The sequence below is a fragment of the Atractosteus spatula genome, chromosome 13 (genome assembly GCF_055471065.1).
Source record: "Atractosteus spatula isolate fAtrSpa1 chromosome 13, fAtrSpa1.hap1, whole genome shotgun sequence".
In the NCBI taxonomy this organism is placed as follows: domain Eukaryota; kingdom Metazoa; phylum Chordata; class Actinopteri; order Semionotiformes; family Lepisosteidae; genus Atractosteus; species Atractosteus spatula.
The window spans coordinates 15,948,965-15,969,970 of NC_142718.1; the positions used below are offsets into that span (position 1 = coordinate 15,948,965).

The 21,006-nt window shown below is 36.7% G+C and overlaps 1 protein-coding gene across 3 annotated transcripts in view; it reads left to right on the forward strand.

Moving 5' to 3' along the window:
- The window catches only part of LOC148821790 (fibronectin-like), a 59,590-nt gene that overhangs the window by 23,197 nt on the left and 15,387 nt on the right, over positions 1-21,006 (forward strand). For 2 of the 3 annotated variants that reach the window (XM_088930194.1, XM_088930195.1), the window contains exons 16-33: positions 160-288; positions 371-460; positions 750-944; positions 4,091-4,369; positions 5,197-5,460; positions 5,870-5,964; positions 7,419-7,587; positions 7,983-8,069; positions 8,875-9,066; positions 11,622-11,894; positions 12,754-12,936; positions 13,253-13,342; positions 13,479-13,745; positions 14,084-14,200; positions 15,421-15,585; positions 16,502-16,657; positions 17,229-17,342; positions 18,231-18,500. In XM_088930194.1, the coding sequence (XP_088786320.1) occupies positions 160-288; positions 371-460; positions 750-944; positions 4,091-4,369; positions 5,197-5,460; positions 5,870-5,964; positions 7,419-7,587; positions 7,983-8,069; positions 8,875-9,066; positions 11,622-11,894; positions 12,754-12,936; positions 13,253-13,342; positions 13,479-13,745; positions 14,084-14,200; positions 15,421-15,585; positions 16,502-16,657; positions 17,229-17,342; positions 18,231-18,500 (3,135 nt within the window). The remainder of the gene's footprint in view (positions 1-159; positions 289-370; positions 461-749; positions 945-4,090; positions 4,370-5,196; positions 5,461-5,869; positions 5,965-7,418; positions 7,588-7,982; positions 8,070-8,874; positions 9,067-11,621; positions 11,895-12,753; positions 12,937-13,252; positions 13,343-13,478; positions 13,746-14,083; positions 14,201-15,420; positions 15,586-16,501; positions 16,658-17,228; positions 17,343-18,230; positions 18,501-21,006) is intronic. The other variant, XM_088930196.1, reaches the window with a different exon arrangement.

Sequence of the window (21,006 nt, forward strand, 5' to 3'; positions counted from 1 at the left end):
GGAAAAACTGGTAGTTTTGTGAATTAATTGGTTTATTCCCTTTGAATGTTTTTTTTCAGTTAACATGATAATGTCAAATCATATCAGTTCAATAGAACTGACATTATCCCTTTTAGTCCATTTTATTCTGTTGATTAACCAATTTAACTTTTCTCTCAGACCTGCCTCATACTGCTACTTCTGTCAATATTAATGACCTGCTGCCTGGTCGTAAGTACATTGTGAATGTGTTTGAAGTCACAGAGGAAGGGGAACCCAATCTCATTCTTTCTACCACCCAGACAACGGGTAAGCAGAATTTTGAGATTCCTTAATAATTAAATTACATGCCTTTTAGATTGAGTGTGAAGATGTGTTTTTTTTTCTTTAGCTCCTGATGCCCCATCTGAGCACCTTATCGATGATGTGGGAGAAACCTCTATTGTCATCAGATGGTCCAAGCCCCTGGCTCCTATTACAGGTACCAGAGTTATTGGCTTTTGTTGCACTGTCTGCATTTATGTGTAAGTTAAAAAGATAGCAAATTGGCATTATGTCTGCATTTATGTGTAAGTTTAAAAGATAGCAAATTGGCATTATACACTGCAGAGAAGTCACTACTATGTATCCATGTACATCTTGTGCTAAAATATCACAAAAATTCTAATAAGTTGTAATTAACCTTTAAGCCTCTAAGAAACATAATTTGGACTGTGATAAGCACTGCAATCTATTGTTCAGATCTTAAGAGATTGTCTTTATTTTTTAAGGATATCGTGTGGTCTACACCCCTTCAATCGAAGGGAGCAGTACTGAGCTTACACTACCTGAAACAGCCACCTCAGTGACCTTGAGTGACCTGCGCCCTGGTCTGCTCTATAATATCAGCATCTATGCAGTTGAAGAGAACCTAGAGAGTGAGCCAGTCTTTATTCAGGTTAACACTGCGGGGGATCCATTGCCAGGTAACATTGCAGAAAAAGGAAATCTTTCTACAGAAAATTTACTCTTTCCCTGGAGCATGATTTTGATTTTGCTATAGATTGAAGTTGTGTGCCTTTTATTCAACTTATTGTATGTGGAAACTTATCAGAAGCTTGTCATAATTTTTATGATTTCATACTGAGGTGGTGGTGGGGGTAAACTTGTACATACATCTCTACCATTTTTATGTGCTTTGAGAAGCCACGTTTAAAGGCTATAAAAGTTTATTTTTTTTAATATTGGCCTCAAAACGGGTTAGATATTTAACATTGCACTAATAGTGGTGCTACATTTTCAGAAATGTTTCATATAACATCTTGATGTATGCTGTTTTGAAAAAAATCTGTAATAAGCATTGCAATTCAGCACACAAAGAAACTTAAATTTTTAAGAATTTAGAATGAAAACGGTATTTTGGCAAATACCAAATGATCTCAGAATTAAGATCTTGTGACAAAAGTGTCGGTATACAGTGCTGGGAAAGTTTGCAAACCCTTGTTCTTTGCATATTTAAAACCTAAAATGTTGTTGGATCTTAATCTAAGAGGTAATAATAGAAAGCTTTATCCAAATGATAGAATAAGCTGAATTTTCAAATTAAAATGCAATTAAACATTTTCTGTAACTGTTGATCAGTCTCACATTGGGTTTTGTGGATTTGGCTCATTCTGCGTTGTATAACTCATTCACATCTGTGACATTTCAGGGCTGCCTTGCATGGACAGCTTGTTTTAAGTACAGCCATAACATTGCAGTGGGGTTTTGGTTCAGTCTTTGACTAGGGCATTGTAAAACACAACATTTCTTCTTCTGCTGCCATTCTTTTGTGTGTTTAAGAACATTGTCTTGCTGCAAGTCCCACTTTCACTTCTGATCAATGCCATTCTCTAAGATCTTGTGATACAATGCAGAATTCACAGTTGTCACAGATGGCAAGCAGTCCCAAACATCACACTTCCACCATGCTTCTCCAAGCATAACATTTCTCATTGAGTTCTACCATTGACTTGCTTGTCCAAAGAGCATTGAAACATAGTGTTTCAAGTAGGTAGCTGTATCGGCATGTGTAGGCTGCAAAGGAAACATGTACTTGTTCCTTTGCAGCCTACACATGCTGATACAGCTACCTACTTGAATTGTTCACCAAATCCTTGTGGATTATTTATGTGCTCTTTGGTAGACTTTTGGGTTGGCAGCAGTGTTCCTTTTGGAGACCAGTGGTTTTATACCATTCTTGTTTAGTTGCTTTCTGACAGTTGTATTATGGGTGGTCTAATTAGCCAAGGCAAGAGTGGCTTACAGTCACTTGGACATTACTCTGGGATTCATTGTAGTTTCCTTGATTTTTTTTCCAGTTCTTGGAGAGATCTTAGTAGGATGACCACTCTTGGGTCGCATAACTGTGGTCTTGAACTAGCTGTCTGACGGTAGTCATTTGATTGTTGGAGGCCTAAATCCTTAGTACTAGGTTTGCTAATCCTTTCCAGACTGATAAGCATCAATAATACTTTTTCCAGGGGTCTCAAAAATTCTTAGATTTTAGCATGCCTTGTCTTCAACATACTGGTGTGTGGAAATAAAAAGGTTTCTGATTCTTATATAGGGTGGGGCCTTCCAAACAGCCTCCAAGATCTACATAAATACTTGATTGTAATTATTAACTTACTGTTTCACATCCCCTGTACCTTACTCATCTAATTCAAACATTTTTTTTCAAGAGAGAGAAAATTATTTTAACCCTATGTTATAAACTAATATGACACTATAAACCTTATTGGATATGTACATAAATGTCTTGTTTTGATTTAAGTAGGCAGTCATGGTAAAACCAAGAACTTTCCATATTTGTCTTTGGAGATTTTAAAACTTTCCCAGCACCGTATGGTGACATCTGTGCTTGGTGTTCTGTTTAGGGTAATGTGACACAGCAGATGTTTCGAACGTGTATACAAGCCAGTCTAACCAACTGATAAAAAAAAATCATGACATGGACAAAATACAAAACTGGATTGCTCTGAGCACATTTAAAAAACAAAATGTATACATACGCACTGCTTTTCTCTACACAGTTAACCATTTTTTAATTTTTGATTTAAAATCATACGGAACACCATTTCACAGTTTTTGTAGTGTTGTGTATTTTATGATTCTTTGACTATTCTTTCAAAGTTCTGACACTAGCCTTTTGCGGGTTAGCTAACAGTTATACTAATTCATTGCGGGTGAATTCATTTATACTATTTTTTAAGCAGTCCAACAGTCAATAGTTGTACACTGGTCACTGGTGGCTCTTGGAAAACGCACAGGGATTTCTCCTTAGAACCACACATGGAAATCATTTCCATCACCAACTAAATTAACTGCTTCAATATGCAGATTACATCAGATAAAACGACAGTTCATACATCGCATAATAAAAAAGAAAAAGCAATCACTGCTAATACAAACTGATATGAAGCTTCACTGCACTGGACAACAACCCCATTGTACTCCACGCCATGTGCTCAAGCTGCATACAGTAGATTGAGCAGAATCATATTTAGATAACTAGAAATCAATTTTTACTATTCATTGATTGATTAAAAGAAATTAAATAAGTAAAGTTATAAAAAATGTAAACTGAGAGACAAACTCAAGGGCCTTGAGGGGGGGAATAAAGCACGGGGAGTACTGTTCTGCCTCGTGGTAGACACCAGCTCTGAAGGCATGCCACAGGCTCCCAATACAGAGTCCTCCACCCTACATTTGTTGCTGAAGAGTTCGCAAGCATTGCCCTAAGCTCACAGAAAGACTAAAACCAAAATGAGAAAGGAAATTATGTGGGTTTTACCATCGATCCCCTGGGCCTGCCAGTACTTTGACCTAAACTGTTGCATTGGAAGATGTTTGCTAGAGCTGGAGGAGTGGAGGCTTGCAGCCAGAATAAATATGAAGAGAGATTACTTTACAATGGAGAACAATAGATTTCAATAAGCATTCTAACAATTTTAGTAGTCTGTGATGTTTCATTCTGCAAATACTAAAGTTGGATAATATGATTTAATAAGGTGAATGAGTTTTAAATTAAGGCTTTTGTCTGTATTTGTATTCTAAATTGCATTTCTAAAGGTAAGCTTTCTTTTCACAGCACAAGTCCCATCACCCACAAAGTTGCAGTTTATGGAAGTTACTGATGTGAAGATCACCCTTACATGGACACCTCCTTCAAGCGAAGTGTCTGGGTATCGTGTAACAGTCACACCAGTTGGTCTTCCAGGCAGTGACAATGAGGGGCGTCAGTTGCCAATGACTAGGAACACCTATGCTGAAATCACTTCACTCCAACCAGGCACCACCTACCGCTTTCACATCTATGCTGTCCATGGAGGTGTGCAGAGTGAGCCCTTAGTGGGAGAACAGAGCACCAGTAAGTGTATAATCAAAGTGAAGCTTCATGCTTTTTTATCAGTAGATGTTGTACCATAATTTTTTGTTTTACTTTCTAGAAAATGCCACTTGTCTCAAGTCTCCCTATTGACCCTGAATTACATGTTATATATAATCTGTTTCTTACAGGGTTCCCAATATCTCTCGAGAATTTTTATTCTCAATACTGAGAGTCATTATTTCAGCTTGAGTCCTTCTTGGATTTTCCTGCAAGCTCATGTTCGTTTTTTAGTTTCTCATTGTTACTGCCAAATACAAAACAAACTTTATTCTCATTTGAATATGAACATTGTTACGATCTAATAACAGTACAATAAACATTTTTTTTTAGTTGTTCAAATAATGTTATGTATTTAAGCATTAACCTGCACTTGCTTCCATGATGTTGTTTTCATGGGAGCAGTTGTGATGCAAAGTTATTCATATACTGCAACATTATGGATATCATAGAAGGCCTAGTTAGCTAGCATGTGTAAGCAATATCTGGCTTTTTCAAGGACATAACACTCCTATATGTATGTAATCTAGCATCTTGAAAACGAATAGAGAAAAAAAATGTAGTAGTGCTGCATTTTCTACACTGCAGAGACTCTGTAATTTGCAAGTCCTTTAGGGCAGTATTACCCTTCAGGTTGCCTATTTTTTGTGATAAACTATTATTTAGACACTGTAAAGTCAATTTTCAGTTTCATTACCTATGCCGGAGTAGTGTGTGTTTGGAGTTTGAGGAACACATTACTATAAAAAATAAATGTTAAAATTTACTTCAAACTTTAAAGTGAATATTCTAAAATTCTGTTTTTCTAGAAATTGATGCTCCTACTAATCTTCAGTTCACAAATGTGACAGAGGACGGTGCTATTGTTGTTTGGAGTGCACCGATGTCCAAAATTTCAGGGTACCGTCTGTTGTTGAGCATTAGTGGGGAGCGCCCTGAACAGAAGAAGATACCACCAAGGCTGACTCAGTATTCTCTCATAAACCTTCGACCCAACACCAAATATACGGTTACTCTTTATGCAGAGAAGGACGGCGTGCTAAGTGAGGCTATCACCAGATTGCTTACTACTTGTAAGTTTTCACATTCTTCTACTTTACCAGATATGGTTTAAAATTACAAGCGCTCCTTTGATTCCCCTGGGCTAGGTAGTGAAGCACTTATAATGGTTGTAATGCAAATTTCACTGCACAACGTACTCATGTAGTACAAAAGTAATTCAGAATGTATTTTTTTATATTTTAAGGTACTAACAAAAGAAACTAAAATTGTAGAATTTTTGCATAATGTTTGGCAGCATAAGGAATGTTAGTCACTTTGAAAAATGAAGAGAATGCTTGGAGATGTTTAAGATCTAGCTGCTAGGAGGGGTTTTGAAATGTTAGACTTGTTAATTTGTTAGTAAAATAATGGGGATCATTGAATTAAAAACAAGTACAGTTTTGATTTTTGTATTTTGAGACTAAAATCTATTTTTTTCAGTGGAGTCTATGGGAAGTGCTCCACGTTTCAGCACAGATGTAACGGATACTTCAATTATCATCGCTTGGACCCCTGCACCAAGAATTGGATACAAGGTATTATCTTAAAAGGATTAAACATCTTGAATAATCCTGAAAAATATTAGTTGTTTAAATGCCTGACAGGATATATTTGCATTTAATATTTTCTGTTTGTGGCATAATTCTCTTCTGTATGGGGGGAGGGAATCATTAAATCAGGAAAGAATTACCCTCAGAAAAGCCATGATACAATACTGAAGTGTACAGAAGTCTGTAGTCAGTACAGAACTCCATATGCAGTGAAGTTGCAAACATTACCATTTCTGCATGATTCCAGCCACAGGCGCAGATCCTTAGCCACATGGTATCATGGTGCGGTTACTGGATCTAGAATTAGCTAGATATTAGCTAGATGAGTAGAAGCGAAATGTGATCAAGGCCATATTCAGTGTCTTGCATTCACTTTCTCAGGAAGGCATTGCATTAGGTTTGTTTTTTTGGTTTGATATTTGATATTGAATATGCATGAGTATTTTTCACATTTTCAGCTTTCAGCCAATATGACAATATGGTGGGGACATCATAACATAAGAAGCTTACAGGCTGGAATTGTCTGTGTATTGTAAATGCATTGGCATTTTTAGTTCCAGTTTTTCTGCTGAATGATGATGGATGGTGAAGTCCTTAGACTTCTTTTATTGACCTAACTGCAGGATTTTCAAGATAAGTCATCCTGGTCATAACGATTTTCTTACATGAGAATGTGTTGGAGAATTCATGGTATATGTGCCAAACTCGAGCACTGCTTAACATTTATGGGTTGAGATGGGGGTGATCTGAGATATTTTAGAGGGTCAGGGTAGAATGGGACAAAATCCTGCAAGATTGCATTTTCATCCTGGTGTGAGACATGTTAATTGTACAGCTTTCAGCAATGACTTGTTACTTTAATAATTTCATACACTTTTTTTAAACGCTTTTCTGAACACTCCACTCAAAGACGTTTACAGGTAATGGGGGCTCCCCTCCACCACCACCAATTGTGCGGCATCCATCTGAATAATGGGACGGCAGCCATAATACTCACCACACATCAGCTATCAGTGGGAAGGAAAACAGAGTAATGAAACTAATTCATAGATAGTATTGTTAGGAGGCCATGATTGGTAAAGGCCAATGGGGCATTTGGCAAGGACACCAGGGTAACAACCCTACTCTTTTTGAGAAACGCGTAGGGATTTGTAACGACCAGTGTTTGGACCTCAATTTTATGTATCATCAGAAGGACGGCGCCTTTCTCAGTTGACTTCCAGTTGATATACCCATTAAAATGTCCATATACATCTACAGAAAGTGACAATTAATCAGGAAAAGGGCAATCTGCTGTACTTGTAGTTGTGAAGTTATTGATGTTTTTTTATATATGATGGAGCTTTTTCAGCTGATTGGAAAGTCCATTTTAGAATTGTAAATACAGTGTAACATGCTGAGCTTAAAGTATTTCCTGTTTTATTTCTGCTTTGAATTAGTTGACAGTTAGGCCAAGCCAGGGTGGTGAGGCTCCCAGAGAGGTGACCTCTGGCTCTGGCAGCATCGTCATCTCTGGATTGACTCCTGGAGTAGAATATACCTACAGTATCCAGCCCCTGGTTGATGAGCAGGAGCATGGTACCCCCATCACCAAAAAAGTCATCACGCGTAAGAAATTCTATCATTTATGGTGATGAGCTGATTACAGCTGCCCGAGGATGAGAACAAAATTGTTTACTTTATAATTTTGTAATTTGGATAAAGAAAGCTTAATTGGTTATCTTATTTATATGATATTTAACATCTTAATTTTGAGTGGGTGCAAAAATTGTTTCTGTTGCTTTGAAGAATATTTACAAAACTAGAATTGCAGATCTTGGTTTTTTTATATTGTAGTGAATTTTTATAATTGTTTCCAAATTAGATTTGATTGCTTTGATGCAATTAATGCTGTTTTTCTGAGTGGTTGCTTCACTGGTAATCAGGTATTTTATTTGGGTCTGTTTTTTTTTCTGAAACTTCTTTCATGGCTGTATACTCATCCAGTTCTTTCTCTCTGTCAGCACTCTCTCCACCTACTGACCTGAAACTGGATTCAAATCCTCACACTGGAGAGCTCATAGTTTCGTGGGAGGGTACCAAAACAGCTGGTAAATATGAATGCTCTTATACCACAGGCTCAAATGTTTTTAATAGCTTAAAACATTTTGTCACATCCTGATTGGGACTTCTTCTATTAGAAGGTAATCGGTAGTAGTAGAGAGGTTTGTTGTCATATGTACATTGGAATTCTTATTCATACTGATGTCTTGGGACATGATCTGAGGGTACAACAGACAATTGCATCCTTTAATCCTCTGTGCCATTGCCACAACCCTTTGTAGTGCATCCATGTCATGTATGATATTATTGCTGTAACACTAGTGAGGACACTTTGGTAAAAGTGCTATGGTAAAAGTTCAAGGGGCTGTTCTAGCATACTGCATGTCTTTAAGCCCCACAGAAAGTGCAGGTGCTGTTGTAGTCTGTCTGAAAAAGACAGTGTTTAGATCCAGCCAAGTTGGTGTAGATCTGCAGACCAGGGAACCTGGAGCAACTGACAGTTTCCACTACTGTGCCATCGAAGCTCTAATACTTTTCTTATTTTGTATATGTGCTGCTTTGGTAACAACTTTACAATCCATCAAAATATAGTATAAACTTTATTTACACATTTCTCTTGATATTTGTTCCTCAAACAAAACCAAGAAATGTTTAAGCAAACTCCTGCTTCAGTTTGGACAAATGTTAACTGTTTTTTCCTTTTCATAGTAGTCTTGTTTTTCCTTGCTTATCCTTGTGCATTCAACTATGTATCAGCTGGTGATTTGACTCATAAGAAATGTGACCTTACTTTTAATTTTTATCTATTTTTCAGGCCTTAACGATTAATTATTTCTTTACACTCTCAATTAGATATTACTGGGTACAGAGTTACCTGCACTCCAAATGGAGGTCAGCGAGGCAACTCCCTGGAAGAATTTGTCAGGGCCGGGCAGAACTCCTGCACATTGGACAACCTGAGTCCAGGTGTTGAATACAATGTCAGTGTGTACACTGTCAAAGACAACATGGAGAGTGAACCAGTCTCCAAGATTGTCACTCAAGGTAAAAAACTAAAATAAGTACTCTAGCAGAGACACTTGCTAGTTACCAATATTTCCGTTATTAACAACAAAAAAATAATATCTTTGTATTGTATAGTGCTGGAAAATCTTGCATTTGTATCAGTCGAGCAAAATCCTTATTTTAAACCCTTTGAATCTTCTCTGATTCAATTACATGTATACTTATTACTGTTCATCAGTGAGGCTTTCAACAAAGAACATTTTGTTAATTTTGATATTTGAATAACTAAGTAGCTGCTTTGCTTTTGGAACAGTCTGCAAGTCCATGTTATTGCTATACCCTTAGCAATGTAATGTATTTGTAGGTTTTCTGTTTGCAGCAATTGCTCACCACTTTACTAACATTTTCTCATGTACTAAAATTTTAAACTCTGTGCTATTAAAAAGTGATATGAAGTTGCCATGCAAACTTACTATAAAAATTACAAAACTGCAGTGTCTTGTGTATACAACTATTACAACAGTTCTAATCAATACACTAATAGTTTCACAATTTTATCATTCCTTAATGCAAATATTTACCTATATACCTATCAATATTATACTTCTTAACTTCCTCAATGTACAGTCTTTAGTTTCTAAACTCTAATTTGATTTGGTGCACTCCAGAACCAGGTTTATAATAATAATTGCTCACGCTTATATAGCGCTTTTCTGGACACTCCACTCAAAGCACTTTACAGGTAATGGGGACTCCCCTCAAAAATATCAAATCAAATCAAACCTCCACACCAGTGTGCTGCCCCACCTGGATGAATAGGCGGCAGCCATAGTGCACTAGAACGCTCACCACACATCAGCTATTAGTGGGGAGGAGAACAGGGTAATGAAGCCAATTCATAGATGGGGATTATTAGGTGGCCATTATTGGTATGGTGCAACGGGGAAAATTGGCCAGGATGCTGAGGTTACTCCCCTACTCTTTTTGAGAAACACCCTGGAATTTTTAATGACAACAGAGAGTCAGGACCTTAGTTTTACGTCTCAGTGGGGCTATTTTGTAATGACAATATAGTGTCGATAATATTTATTGTAAGTAATAATATCTGTAGCAGTTTGAAATTATTCGTTATTAATAAATGACTTGGCTTTGAAAATGTGATATTTAGAAATATAACAAATGTCAATATAGTGTCCAAAATATGTGCTATTTTAGTTTTACAAAGTAATGTTTGTTAAAAAGAAAACTCATGGCGACAGCAGGGCTTGAACTGCGGACCTCAGGCTTATAAGGCACACACTTAAGCCTTCATGCCACAGATGAAATCATGCACACATATCCGTAGAAAGTGTATTATACTACTATTTGAGTTACAGTACATGAATATAATTATCGTTATTAATTTTTTAGATGCGCAATTACATATTATATTCCCTATTAATCAAATTCTAAAAGTATGCTTTAGTTTACTCCAATAATGAGTGTATTCGCAGAAAAGGTTAAAACATTATGACTTTTCACAAAGTATATAAACTTAATATGGTCAGAAGGAGCAAATAACGTTTCCAAAATAACCACATGTAAGACTTTGATGCTTTAAATGTTTAGGAAGAAAGTGGAATATTCGTGTGTATATTTTCTTTAAGCTACCAATACCACCAATATACAGTTTACATAATGTTTATGTTCTTAAATTAATATAGTTTATGGTAGTGTATTGTGGTGTTACTTTTTGTCAATGAAAAAATAGTATTTTCGTTTATAAAGATGGTTATAAAGAAAGTGTACCACGGTAATACTTTGAGCTTACAGCCTGTCCAAGGTCATTCATTATTAATACCATTAGTAATATCTTCCATAAAGACTTTGATGCATACTTAAAATCTTTATGATAAAGGTGCTAGGTTGTGTATTTTTGTCCAACTGAGCAATCTTGCTTTTATAAAATATACCGGCTTTTTAATGTTTAATGATGAACATGCTGTAATACAGTTTAAAATTATTAAAAGTCTAAAGAGTATACAACTTAAATTCTTAATTGGAAAAAGATTGTCCTTCAGCAGTGACTGGGATTTGAAACCATGCGTTTTCTGGCAACAGCTCAAATGCTGTACTTGAGACTTTAAGCTTTATTAACTCCACCTGGCAGCGATTCTGGATACTATTATCATAACTGCGGTATTATACGGTATGACGCGATATGACATGTTGTGACGCGACACGCCCACTGTGTTTTACCGCAGCATACCCCACTTGTTTTGAATGGCTGCATTTGTATCATGCTTTCATATGGCAACGGATGAGTGTATTTAAAACTTTTCAGTAGTGTAGGATTTTTATCTGTGGATGTAGTAAAATGCAATTGTCTAATTTCTCAGTTTATAGCTTAAGCAGCTGTGATTAAACCTTGTTATAACATCAGTATGTAGGACATGTATAGTATATAAAGAATTACTAAACTGTTTATTATAATGTGGTATGGTAAAATTACTTCATATCACTTTTAAAAAGCTTATAGCATGTTTAATGTCTTGCTTTTTAATTCACCATGGCCTTATTTCTTTTTGCCTTTCTGTGCTATTTTAAATCGCTAGATGTCCCTAAGCTTACTGACCTCAGTTTTGTCGATGTCACCGATACGACTATCGGACTGAGGTGGACCCCGCATAACTATACTGCTATTACTGGCTACCGCATTACGGTGGTTGCCGCTGGAGAAAGCGTCCCTATTTTTGAAGACTTTGTGGAGCCCACAACAGGATATTACACTGTAATGGGCCTGGAACCTGGAATTGACTATGACATCAGCGTGATCACTCTCACTGAGGGCGGCGAGAGTCAGCCCACAACCTTGACACAGCAAACTGGTGAAGTTCACATTCTTGTTGCATGATTTTTCTTAGTTCTGCCAGTCTGGGAGGGACTCAATGATATTGTTCAAGCACCAACTTCCCTTTTTGATGAGCTCTTAACTTTTCTATTTTATGGCTTAGTTCAGTTGTACTTGAATGTGAAAAAATTAAAATTGTCCCTTAACATCAACTTTTGAACCATGCTAATTCTGTTTTTGATATTGTAAGAGTATATTGATAAAAAAAACTAGTGCTTCTTGAGTGTGAATCATCAAACCTGGGTGAGCTGAATACATTGGTTTTTAATTGTAGAAGAAATCTGAATGAATCAGTTTGCTTAATTTGTACAACTTCTGTTCAGTTACAGTCCAGGACCAGAGTTCCTGTTACATTTTTAAACATTTGTCCTGTATCTTTTGGCGGGATTTTTCAAGTAATAAGCTCAGTATTATTCATTATCGATGCTTATATATAAGCTTCCAACAGCAGTTGGATGAACTTTGAATAAACTTATCCTCCCATGTTAATTGAATAGTATGAGCTCAATTCACTTGAGCTAGTCTGTAGTCTTGAAAAGCTATGTGGTTTTATTTTGTAAAAACCTAATTGGCTCAGTGTTCAGATAAATGTCCTTATAATTGTGTATCTAACTGGAGCTATTCCTTGTTTGTTCTCCAAAAGCCTGAATACATGGAATTCCTGTGTAGACTTTCCACTTATTTAATGGTATTCATTTATGACTAAAAGGATTTTATGAAACATTGGATTTCCATAAATAATGTTTAAACTTTCTTTCTGGATTAGTGAGATGTGATGTCTTATTTACTTCATAGCATAAAATTTTATTTTTAAAGATTAAAATTTCTCTCCTCAGCTGTTCCAACACCAACCAACCTTCAGTTCTTTGACATTGGTCCGGATAGCATGAAAGTGACCTGGACTGCACCCACATCTGTTAAAATTTCCAGGTTCATGGTGCGTTACTCTCCTGTGAAGAATGAGTATGACATCAATGAACGTAATGTTCCTGGCACAAGCAACAATATTGTGCTCCGAGGTCAGTCACAAAGTAAATCACAATGAATGTTTTACAGTCGGATGTTAGCACGGAACAGCTGCTTCTTTTTTAGTGTTTGATTTGTTTATCTCATTTTGACTGTTTCTTGGGAAATTTAAAAAAGGCTGTAAGAATTGAGCAATAATGTAGGCAGATTAAAAATGTGGGGAATGCACATTAAAACGGGCAAAAGAACCAGAATTTCAGAAAGTGAAGGTGGGGGTAAAGAAGCAAATCCTTTGCTGTTCTGTTGTAAAGTGATGTCTTTTTCCATATGTTCCATCAGTCTTGACGGTCTCTCTGCTCTGTGACACAGGTCTTCTGCCTCATACAGAGTATTTGGTCAGTGTGGTCTGTGTTTATGAAGAACAAGAGAGTACGCCGGTCACTGGGACTCAGAAAACAGGTTTGTTAAAAGGAATCCGTTTGATGGGGTCACCTGTTACATACTTGTCTTTAAAAAATTACTTATTTTTTTCTCCTGTTAGCAATTTGTAAATACTTGTAAGTGAGCTGTTCGTTTGTTTTTTGCAATTCTCTAGCCCTAGACTCTCCCACTGGCATTGACTTCTCAGAGGTTTACCCAAATTCCTTCACTGTGCACTGGTTGGCACCCCGTGCAGTCATTACCGGTTACAGGATCCGGTACCAGATGGCAAGTGGTGGGCGTTCCAAGGATGAAAGACTGCCCCCTTCACGCAATCATTTCACCCTTACTGGCCTGGTCCCACAGACTGAGTACATCATCCACATCTTTGCAATCAGTGGTACGGATGAGAGCCTGCCTTTGACTGGCCGTCAATCAACAAGTAAGATTTTGTTTATCTTCTGTATTTATATAAAAGTTCATTCCTAAAGGAAAACTTACTACATTGAAATTTTGGCAATTTCACTTTTGAGGTCCTTAGGCAATTCTGAAGGGGGTAACATGAATGGAAAACGTTCTGTTCGCATTGTTTGTTTTAAAACAGTAGGTTTTACACCATTTTTAACATTTAAGGTCATTAGAATTAGTGATCAGGTTTAAGGGCAATGCAAATTTTGGATGCTAAAACATTTGATGTTTGGAATTGTCCAAAGAACATTTTTATACATACTGAAGTGATTTTGTTTTCAGTGACACATTTTTGTGTTTTTTTTACTCAAGTTTCTGATGCTCCAACTGATTTGAAAGTGGATTCTTCCTCTCCCACGAGTATAACCATCAGCTGGGAGGCTCCTCCTGTCACTGTGAGGTACTACAGAATCACGTATGGAGAGACGGGTAGGTGGAGTCTTTGCGGTAACCTGTACATTTTTTTTGAGTGAAATGGACCTCCCTTCTCCACATCTATTCCTCAATACTTTCGAGATGGAGTGCTTGATATGGTTATAAGTTCATTATAAGAGATTACTTTAAAAAGTCCTTCAAAGAGTTAATGGAAACAATACAAACACAACATTGATCCGTTCATTTTAAAGGAAACTCCCAAGGTATTCGTTTTAAAAAGTAATCTTAGTCACTCCTGAGTAATGGTAAATTTAAATTTGAAGTGTGACATACTTTCATGGTTGTGAATGAAGTATCCTAACTAATATGTATATAAATACCACTGGCTGCTGATGGCTTCAGCTATTCATATTATATAATTCCTAGAACTTAATGGGATTTGATGGTGACCTGAACATCCCTCCTTTTGCTTAAAGAATTTGAATTATCGGATGTGTTTTACCGGTGGAGAAATATGAAAAGCTGGAAGAGCTGTTAGTGGGACAAGTAGAGAGCAGGAAGTATGCGAGTCCTAATTCCCCACTGTAGTGATGGGGACTCTACTGTAAAAAGAGGTGCTGTCCTTTGGGACAAAAAACTGCCCCTAAAGAAAGTTACTTTTTTTGCATGTCCTTAAATCAAAACATGTTAGAAATGTGAGGAAAAAGTAAACAGTTCTTTCCCAGTAAAATTTGATAATCTGGTCTTAATTGCTTGTAACTGTCCTACATGGTATGCCATAAATGTTTATACTGAGAAATATATCTCAGTTTATACTGAGTGATAGTTTTGATAATGGACCATACACAGTAAAGGATTAAAAGGAAAGTTGAGCCTCAGACCCCTTTTGTTCAATGATTCTCAAATTAAAATTGGTCTTCAGTTATGGTCTTTAATTGATGTTGCTTACAACAGCTAACATTTATTCTGTGGAGTTTGAAATCTCTGTTGTTCAGAAATATTTCATGAAGAGATACAGCTACAATTTGCCCATACAGGGGTTTACTTCCAAAATTGATTTAAATAGCTCTTTCCCTTTTTATTTTTGAATCATTTAAAAATAAGTACTGTTAAATTGAGAATCATAATGAGGCTGATTTGTAACTTGATTATTAGTTGCTGTAAGTACTGCTGTAAGTCAGAAATAAAAATATTGACAAAATTGTTCCCCCATATTTATAAATTTCTGGAGAGACCTTTTCTTTTTCTCAAAGTCCTTTTCTGGCTGCTTGCAGGAGGTCGCAGCCCTGTTAAAGATTTCACTGTCCCTGGCTCCCAGTCAACTGCCACCATTAGAAACCTGCAGCCTGGCACCGATTACACTGTGACTGTGTATGCTGTCACTGGGCGAGGGGACAGCCCAGCTTCCAGCACTCCAATCGCGGTCACTCACAAAACAGGTACAGTTAAAGCCCATAACCAAGTAGTTCTTTTTGTGGTAGGGAACTGGGATTTAAGTGTATTAAAATATTAAGTCATCTTGGTTTGCAAGCTATAAATAAAGGATGAGCAATGCTTTTGGAGTAAAACCCAATTTAAATTAGTACTGATTTTTGACAGACTAAAATCCTCTCCAATTTGTCCCCATTTAACATTACATCTCTAGATTGACAGTTGTCTTTTCACAAAATTGGTGGAGGAAAAACATACATAGAGCCCGAACCTTTGTTGATCTCACTAAAATTGTACATGTTATGATCTCAAGGATATTTTATATATAGTAATAAGGGCTTTGTAATTATCTTAAGCCACATACTTAATGAAGTGGAAACTTTTTTTCATAGACGTTAATGGAAAGATGTTGATTTGTACAAGTAGCTTTTGTCAAAGGGCAATAACAATAATGGTATACATTTATTGTTGTTTTTATATCGCTGCTACCTTGCAGTGTTCTACGTTTTTCAGTGTTTGCCACTTTAAGCTTGCTTTTGTCAATTGTTTAGCTAAAACATCTATAAGTTAAAAGCAGTTTGCCTTGTTTTGTAATTGGCAAAGTATCAGCACTCTAGGACGTTTTTGCCAGTGTTGCTGTTTAATTGCAGAGTCCCTTTAATTGTTTCAGTACTGCAGTTTGCCAGGTGATAAATACCCATGCCTAGTTTTCCAAGGTAATGTTTCTGGAAAAACTGCAATATGAAATTTAATATAATGAAAATGCCTCTTTCTTTACATGTAAAAGATTACAAAACATTCCCAAGTTTTGCATACTATATAGTACTACTCACTTGTAATTTTCTCGGTAGGCATTTTTTTTAATTTAAAGGATGAGGATTATTTTTAAAAAGTGTAAAACTGGACCTTCCTAATATTTTTTAGAGATTGAGTCTCCTTCTGGAATGGAAGTGAGAGATGTAAAAGACAATGCCATTACAGTGAGGTGGACCCCTTCATCTGGATCAGTTACTGGGTACAGAGTTACAGGCATTCCCAAAAATGGCATGGGGCCTTCATTCTCTGAGGTTGTTTCTCCTGGTAAGACTTTTTTTCCCCACTTTTAAGGAAAGACAAACAAAAAAGAATAGTTCATAAAGAGTATATTGTAATAGTTACAATAGTCATAAGAACAAATAAGTGATTTTTCTCTTAAATTTAATTGTTGAATATACAAAAATATACACACTGTATAAAGTACAGTAGCTAGTCATAAGTACAGCAAGTGATTTTTCCCTTCCTTTTGGGACACCAAAATTGTAAAGAGTATTACAAAACAGATGCTTCATTCCCTAACACCTTCTTTTCTTTCCTTCTGCTTCTAAGTGCTTCCAAACCTTTGCTTGATATTTAAATTAAGAAGTTTGGGAGATTGGGTTTTCGCCTATAAAAAGTGCATGCTCCATAAATTATAGTCCAGCAACTGGATAGTGAGGATCAAAAACACTAGTAGCATGAACAGGTGGCAAGCACACACCGATCTTAAGACTATGCGAAACTCTTAGCTATTGTAACTGTGAATGGAAGTGCTTTAAGAATATTGCTACTTACCATGCCACTGTACGATAAAAGTTGATACCCCAAAATGGTAATGTTGATTATTGTACTGCAGACCAAACAGAAATGACCTTTTCGGGTCTGATGCCAACAGTGGAGTATGTGCTTAGTGTGTATGCCCAAGGGCAGAATGGAGAGAGTGCCCCTCTTATAGAAAGCGCTGTAACAGGTAAGTGTATTTCTTTCACAGTATAAATGCAGTCGTTCCAAATTAATATCCTTCATAGCATCTCTTGTAATTTGTTTTATAGTTTGTCTTGACAAAATGTAAATTGTACTCGTATTGGAAAAGTTTAATTATGCTATTAAAGGGGAACAGCAATGCAGTTTTCATATTTCTGGGTTATAAAGAATCAGCATTTCTAACCGCAATAAAAGTAAACTATATATATAAACTTGTAAACCTCCAATTTCCACCACAGAATAAGCTAAATTTCCAGGTATGTGCAGTGCCATGTTCTGCGATTCAGAACTAAGCAACGAAAGTTCTGGTGACATGTGAGCCCAAGATATTGTAGACAAAACAGGCTTGTGAATAAATCTCTTTTAAATCCAATAGAAATGTTTTTTTATTTCAATACGTATTTACCAGCAAATACTACTGACTTGTTTGCTCTGCATGCATATCATGTTGAAACATTTCTGCAGTGATTACATTTCTGCTGCACATCCTGTTTTTATTTGCTCGTACATTACATTAGCCATTATGGAGACTAATAAGGAGGAAGGGCTGTATCATGTTGCAGTTCATGGGATGTACTTTCACAAAGTTCATAATTTTGTGCTTAATTTGAAATTTTTAACTTTTTATTGTGAAGTCAATTAATTTATTTGTTACCAAGATTTAATAACCAGTCTAAAATTGGGACTGCAGTTCCCCTTTAAGTAGATCTGTCAAGGTTATATTTTCTTTTCTTATTTCCTGGGCTTTTGTTGTTCAGGACATTTTAAACAGTAGCTAACTTTTTTTTTTACAAAAGTCCTCCAGTTCCATTTATTGGTTTATTGAAACTCAGTACTGTGCACTACAGTTTGACCTAACATTCCACACTTGCAGGTGTTGACCGTCCCAAAGCCCTTACTTTTACGGACATTGACACAACCTCCATCAAAATAGCCTGGGAGAGCCCTGAGGGCCAGGTGACTTCATACAAAGTGACATATTCCAGCCCAGAAGATGGGGAACGTGAGCTGAGGCCAGCCCCCCATGGGGAGGATGATACTGCAGAGCTGCATGGGCTGAGGCCAGGCACTGAATACACAATTAAAATCATTGCTCTGCACAATGACTTGGAAAGTCAGCCTCTTGTTGGAACTCAGGCTACGGGTAATGCATTTTTTCTGGATAACATTTTGTTTTGAATATCAGGGCCGATGTATGTATTCATAATGACTGCTGGGATGAGTCTTCATTCTGTTGTAACTGGGATGCACAATGCTATAGCACAGATGCAAGGAACAGGAAGTATCTGGCAAAAGCATAGCTTATTCTTAGTTTGTCTTTTTCTTTGTTCAGTTTTGCAATTTCTCAATTTTAGGAAAAAATAATTTGGCTGTTGCTTCTGCAACATTTCTGGTTGCCCTTAGGCAATTGAGTACTTTTTACCTACTGTAAGTGTTTTTTGGAATTTTTCTTCCAGGCTTGTTTTGCCTCCTTAGGAGCAACAGTTTTTGTGGGAAGTGGGTATTCAGATGTAATTTGATATAATTACAAGGTGTAATTGCATTGGGTTGAGATAACAAACATTATTAATTTGTGTATTTAGTATCAAGGCAAAAAGCAGGCCTCTGCTGCATGTTGGGTACATGATCTGTGGAACTACACTGCAGGTTGCATTTAATATTACAGGAATTAGTTTACATCCCATATTGGGGAGATCAATCATCAGAGGAATTGGCACAATTGAGAAAGAAGTACGTGACTGTAGGCTACAGCTTGGGGCGGTGTGGTGGCTCTGTGGCTAAGGATCTGCGCCTGTGGCTGGAAGATTGCCTGTTAGTATTCTGCGGCCAGCAGAGGAATCCTACTCCATTGGGCCCCTGAGCAAGGCCCTTAACCCCAACTGCACCAGGGGCACCATATAAATGGCTGACCCTGTGCTCTGACCCCAAGTTCTCTCCCTGTCTGTTTCTCGTGGAGAGCTAGTTGGGGTATGCGAAAAGACAAATTCCTAATACAAGAAATTGTATATGGCCAATAGTCTTATCTCAGCTTAGAATATGTAAGATGTGGGTTAAACTGGAAAATAGAAATTCAAAAGGCTTATCAGGAGGTGTATGATATAGACCACCTGATAAAGATATTTGTACAAGTAGCTTACTATATGATAGGATCAAGAAGGTATGTAGCAAAGGTGACTATTGTTAGGGGATTTCCATTTCCCACACAAATTGGGATATGGTGATGGGTAAAACAGGAGCTGAAATGGCTTAAGTTACATTTTGTAGAGAAATGGCAAGATGTGCTTATTGACTTTAATAACCACCATATAATTAAGGAAAGACATGATATTACCACTGGGAAATTGTGATCATAATATGGCAACTTTTGGTGTATACTTTAAGAAAATTTGAATCTAAAATTAGGGTCTATAATTTTTGTAAAAACACTATGAAGGAATGAGCAGAGCTTATGGCCTGTGAAATGGAAGATAGAAAGGGTTTCCCTGCAGGAAAAAGCTTAGGCTAGGTGGTAACCTTTCTGTGCTCTTTGCTCCTAGCTATCTAATGGATAGATTAGTGTACTAGCAAACTAAGTGTCTTATAAATTTAATATAATTCTGAACAAGCAGTTTTTTTACTGCAACTAGTTTAATTATAAATTAGGATCCATCACAAATGTAGGCTGTTCATGATGCTTCCCAAGAAAGAGCTTAGTGCTTGAAACGCTTTGCTATTTGCTATTTAATGTATGAATCAAGCCATTGTTGTTTTGCTGTTGAGGTGCTGTTTATTATTTAAATTTAAGGCAAGTGACAAACGGACAGTGCAAAAAACACTGGTTCTTTTAATTGGTTAACTGAATTGTGAGTCTCTGCAACAAATTCGGAGTTTTACATTCTTCATTTTTTTTATGTCAACATAGACTTGATGGAAATATGAGATTATGAGATAAATTGTCCTGATACTTTAATACGTAATACGATTTTTAGCTATGTAGTTATGTACTATTGCGGCTGCTAGCTGGCAAATGATCTTGCGGTGTTACTACTGATTTTTTGCCTGGTAGCTCGCCATCTGTATACAGCTGTGGGGGAAACCATGATAGTTGAAACATAGTTAAAGGCTCAAAGTGAATTTATTCCAAAATTAGTTTAATTTCAGGGAAATATGGCCTAAATGGTTTAGTGGTAATATTAAGAAAAAAAATGGAAGGAAAGAACACTTAACAGGCTGCATGGACCCAGACTACATAAAAGGGTCCATGATCCTGAGTTCAAAAGAATATATAGAACTACTGGCACAGCTGAAAAACTACGGTAAAATTGCCTATGGGAAGGCCAAAAAGAATATTGTAATGGTGCAGAAAATAATGCAAAGCACCCTTTCCAGTAGTACAACATTAGAGTTCAATAAAAATGTGCTAATAAGGGATTAATGATTATAATAGTTTAAATAGTAAGTTAATTTTTCACTGTAATGTCTGCAATAGAAAGCATTGATAATATTCCCCATATTCCAGATCAGGGGTCTCCAACCTTTTTTCCTTCAGGGCTACATTTGCTTCAGCAGAAAGGCCGGAGGGCCAGAGAGTGGGAGGGTAGGTAGATGGGGAGATTTTATGATGGAGGAATATGTAATAAACAACACAATTTACACTTAATAAATGTATT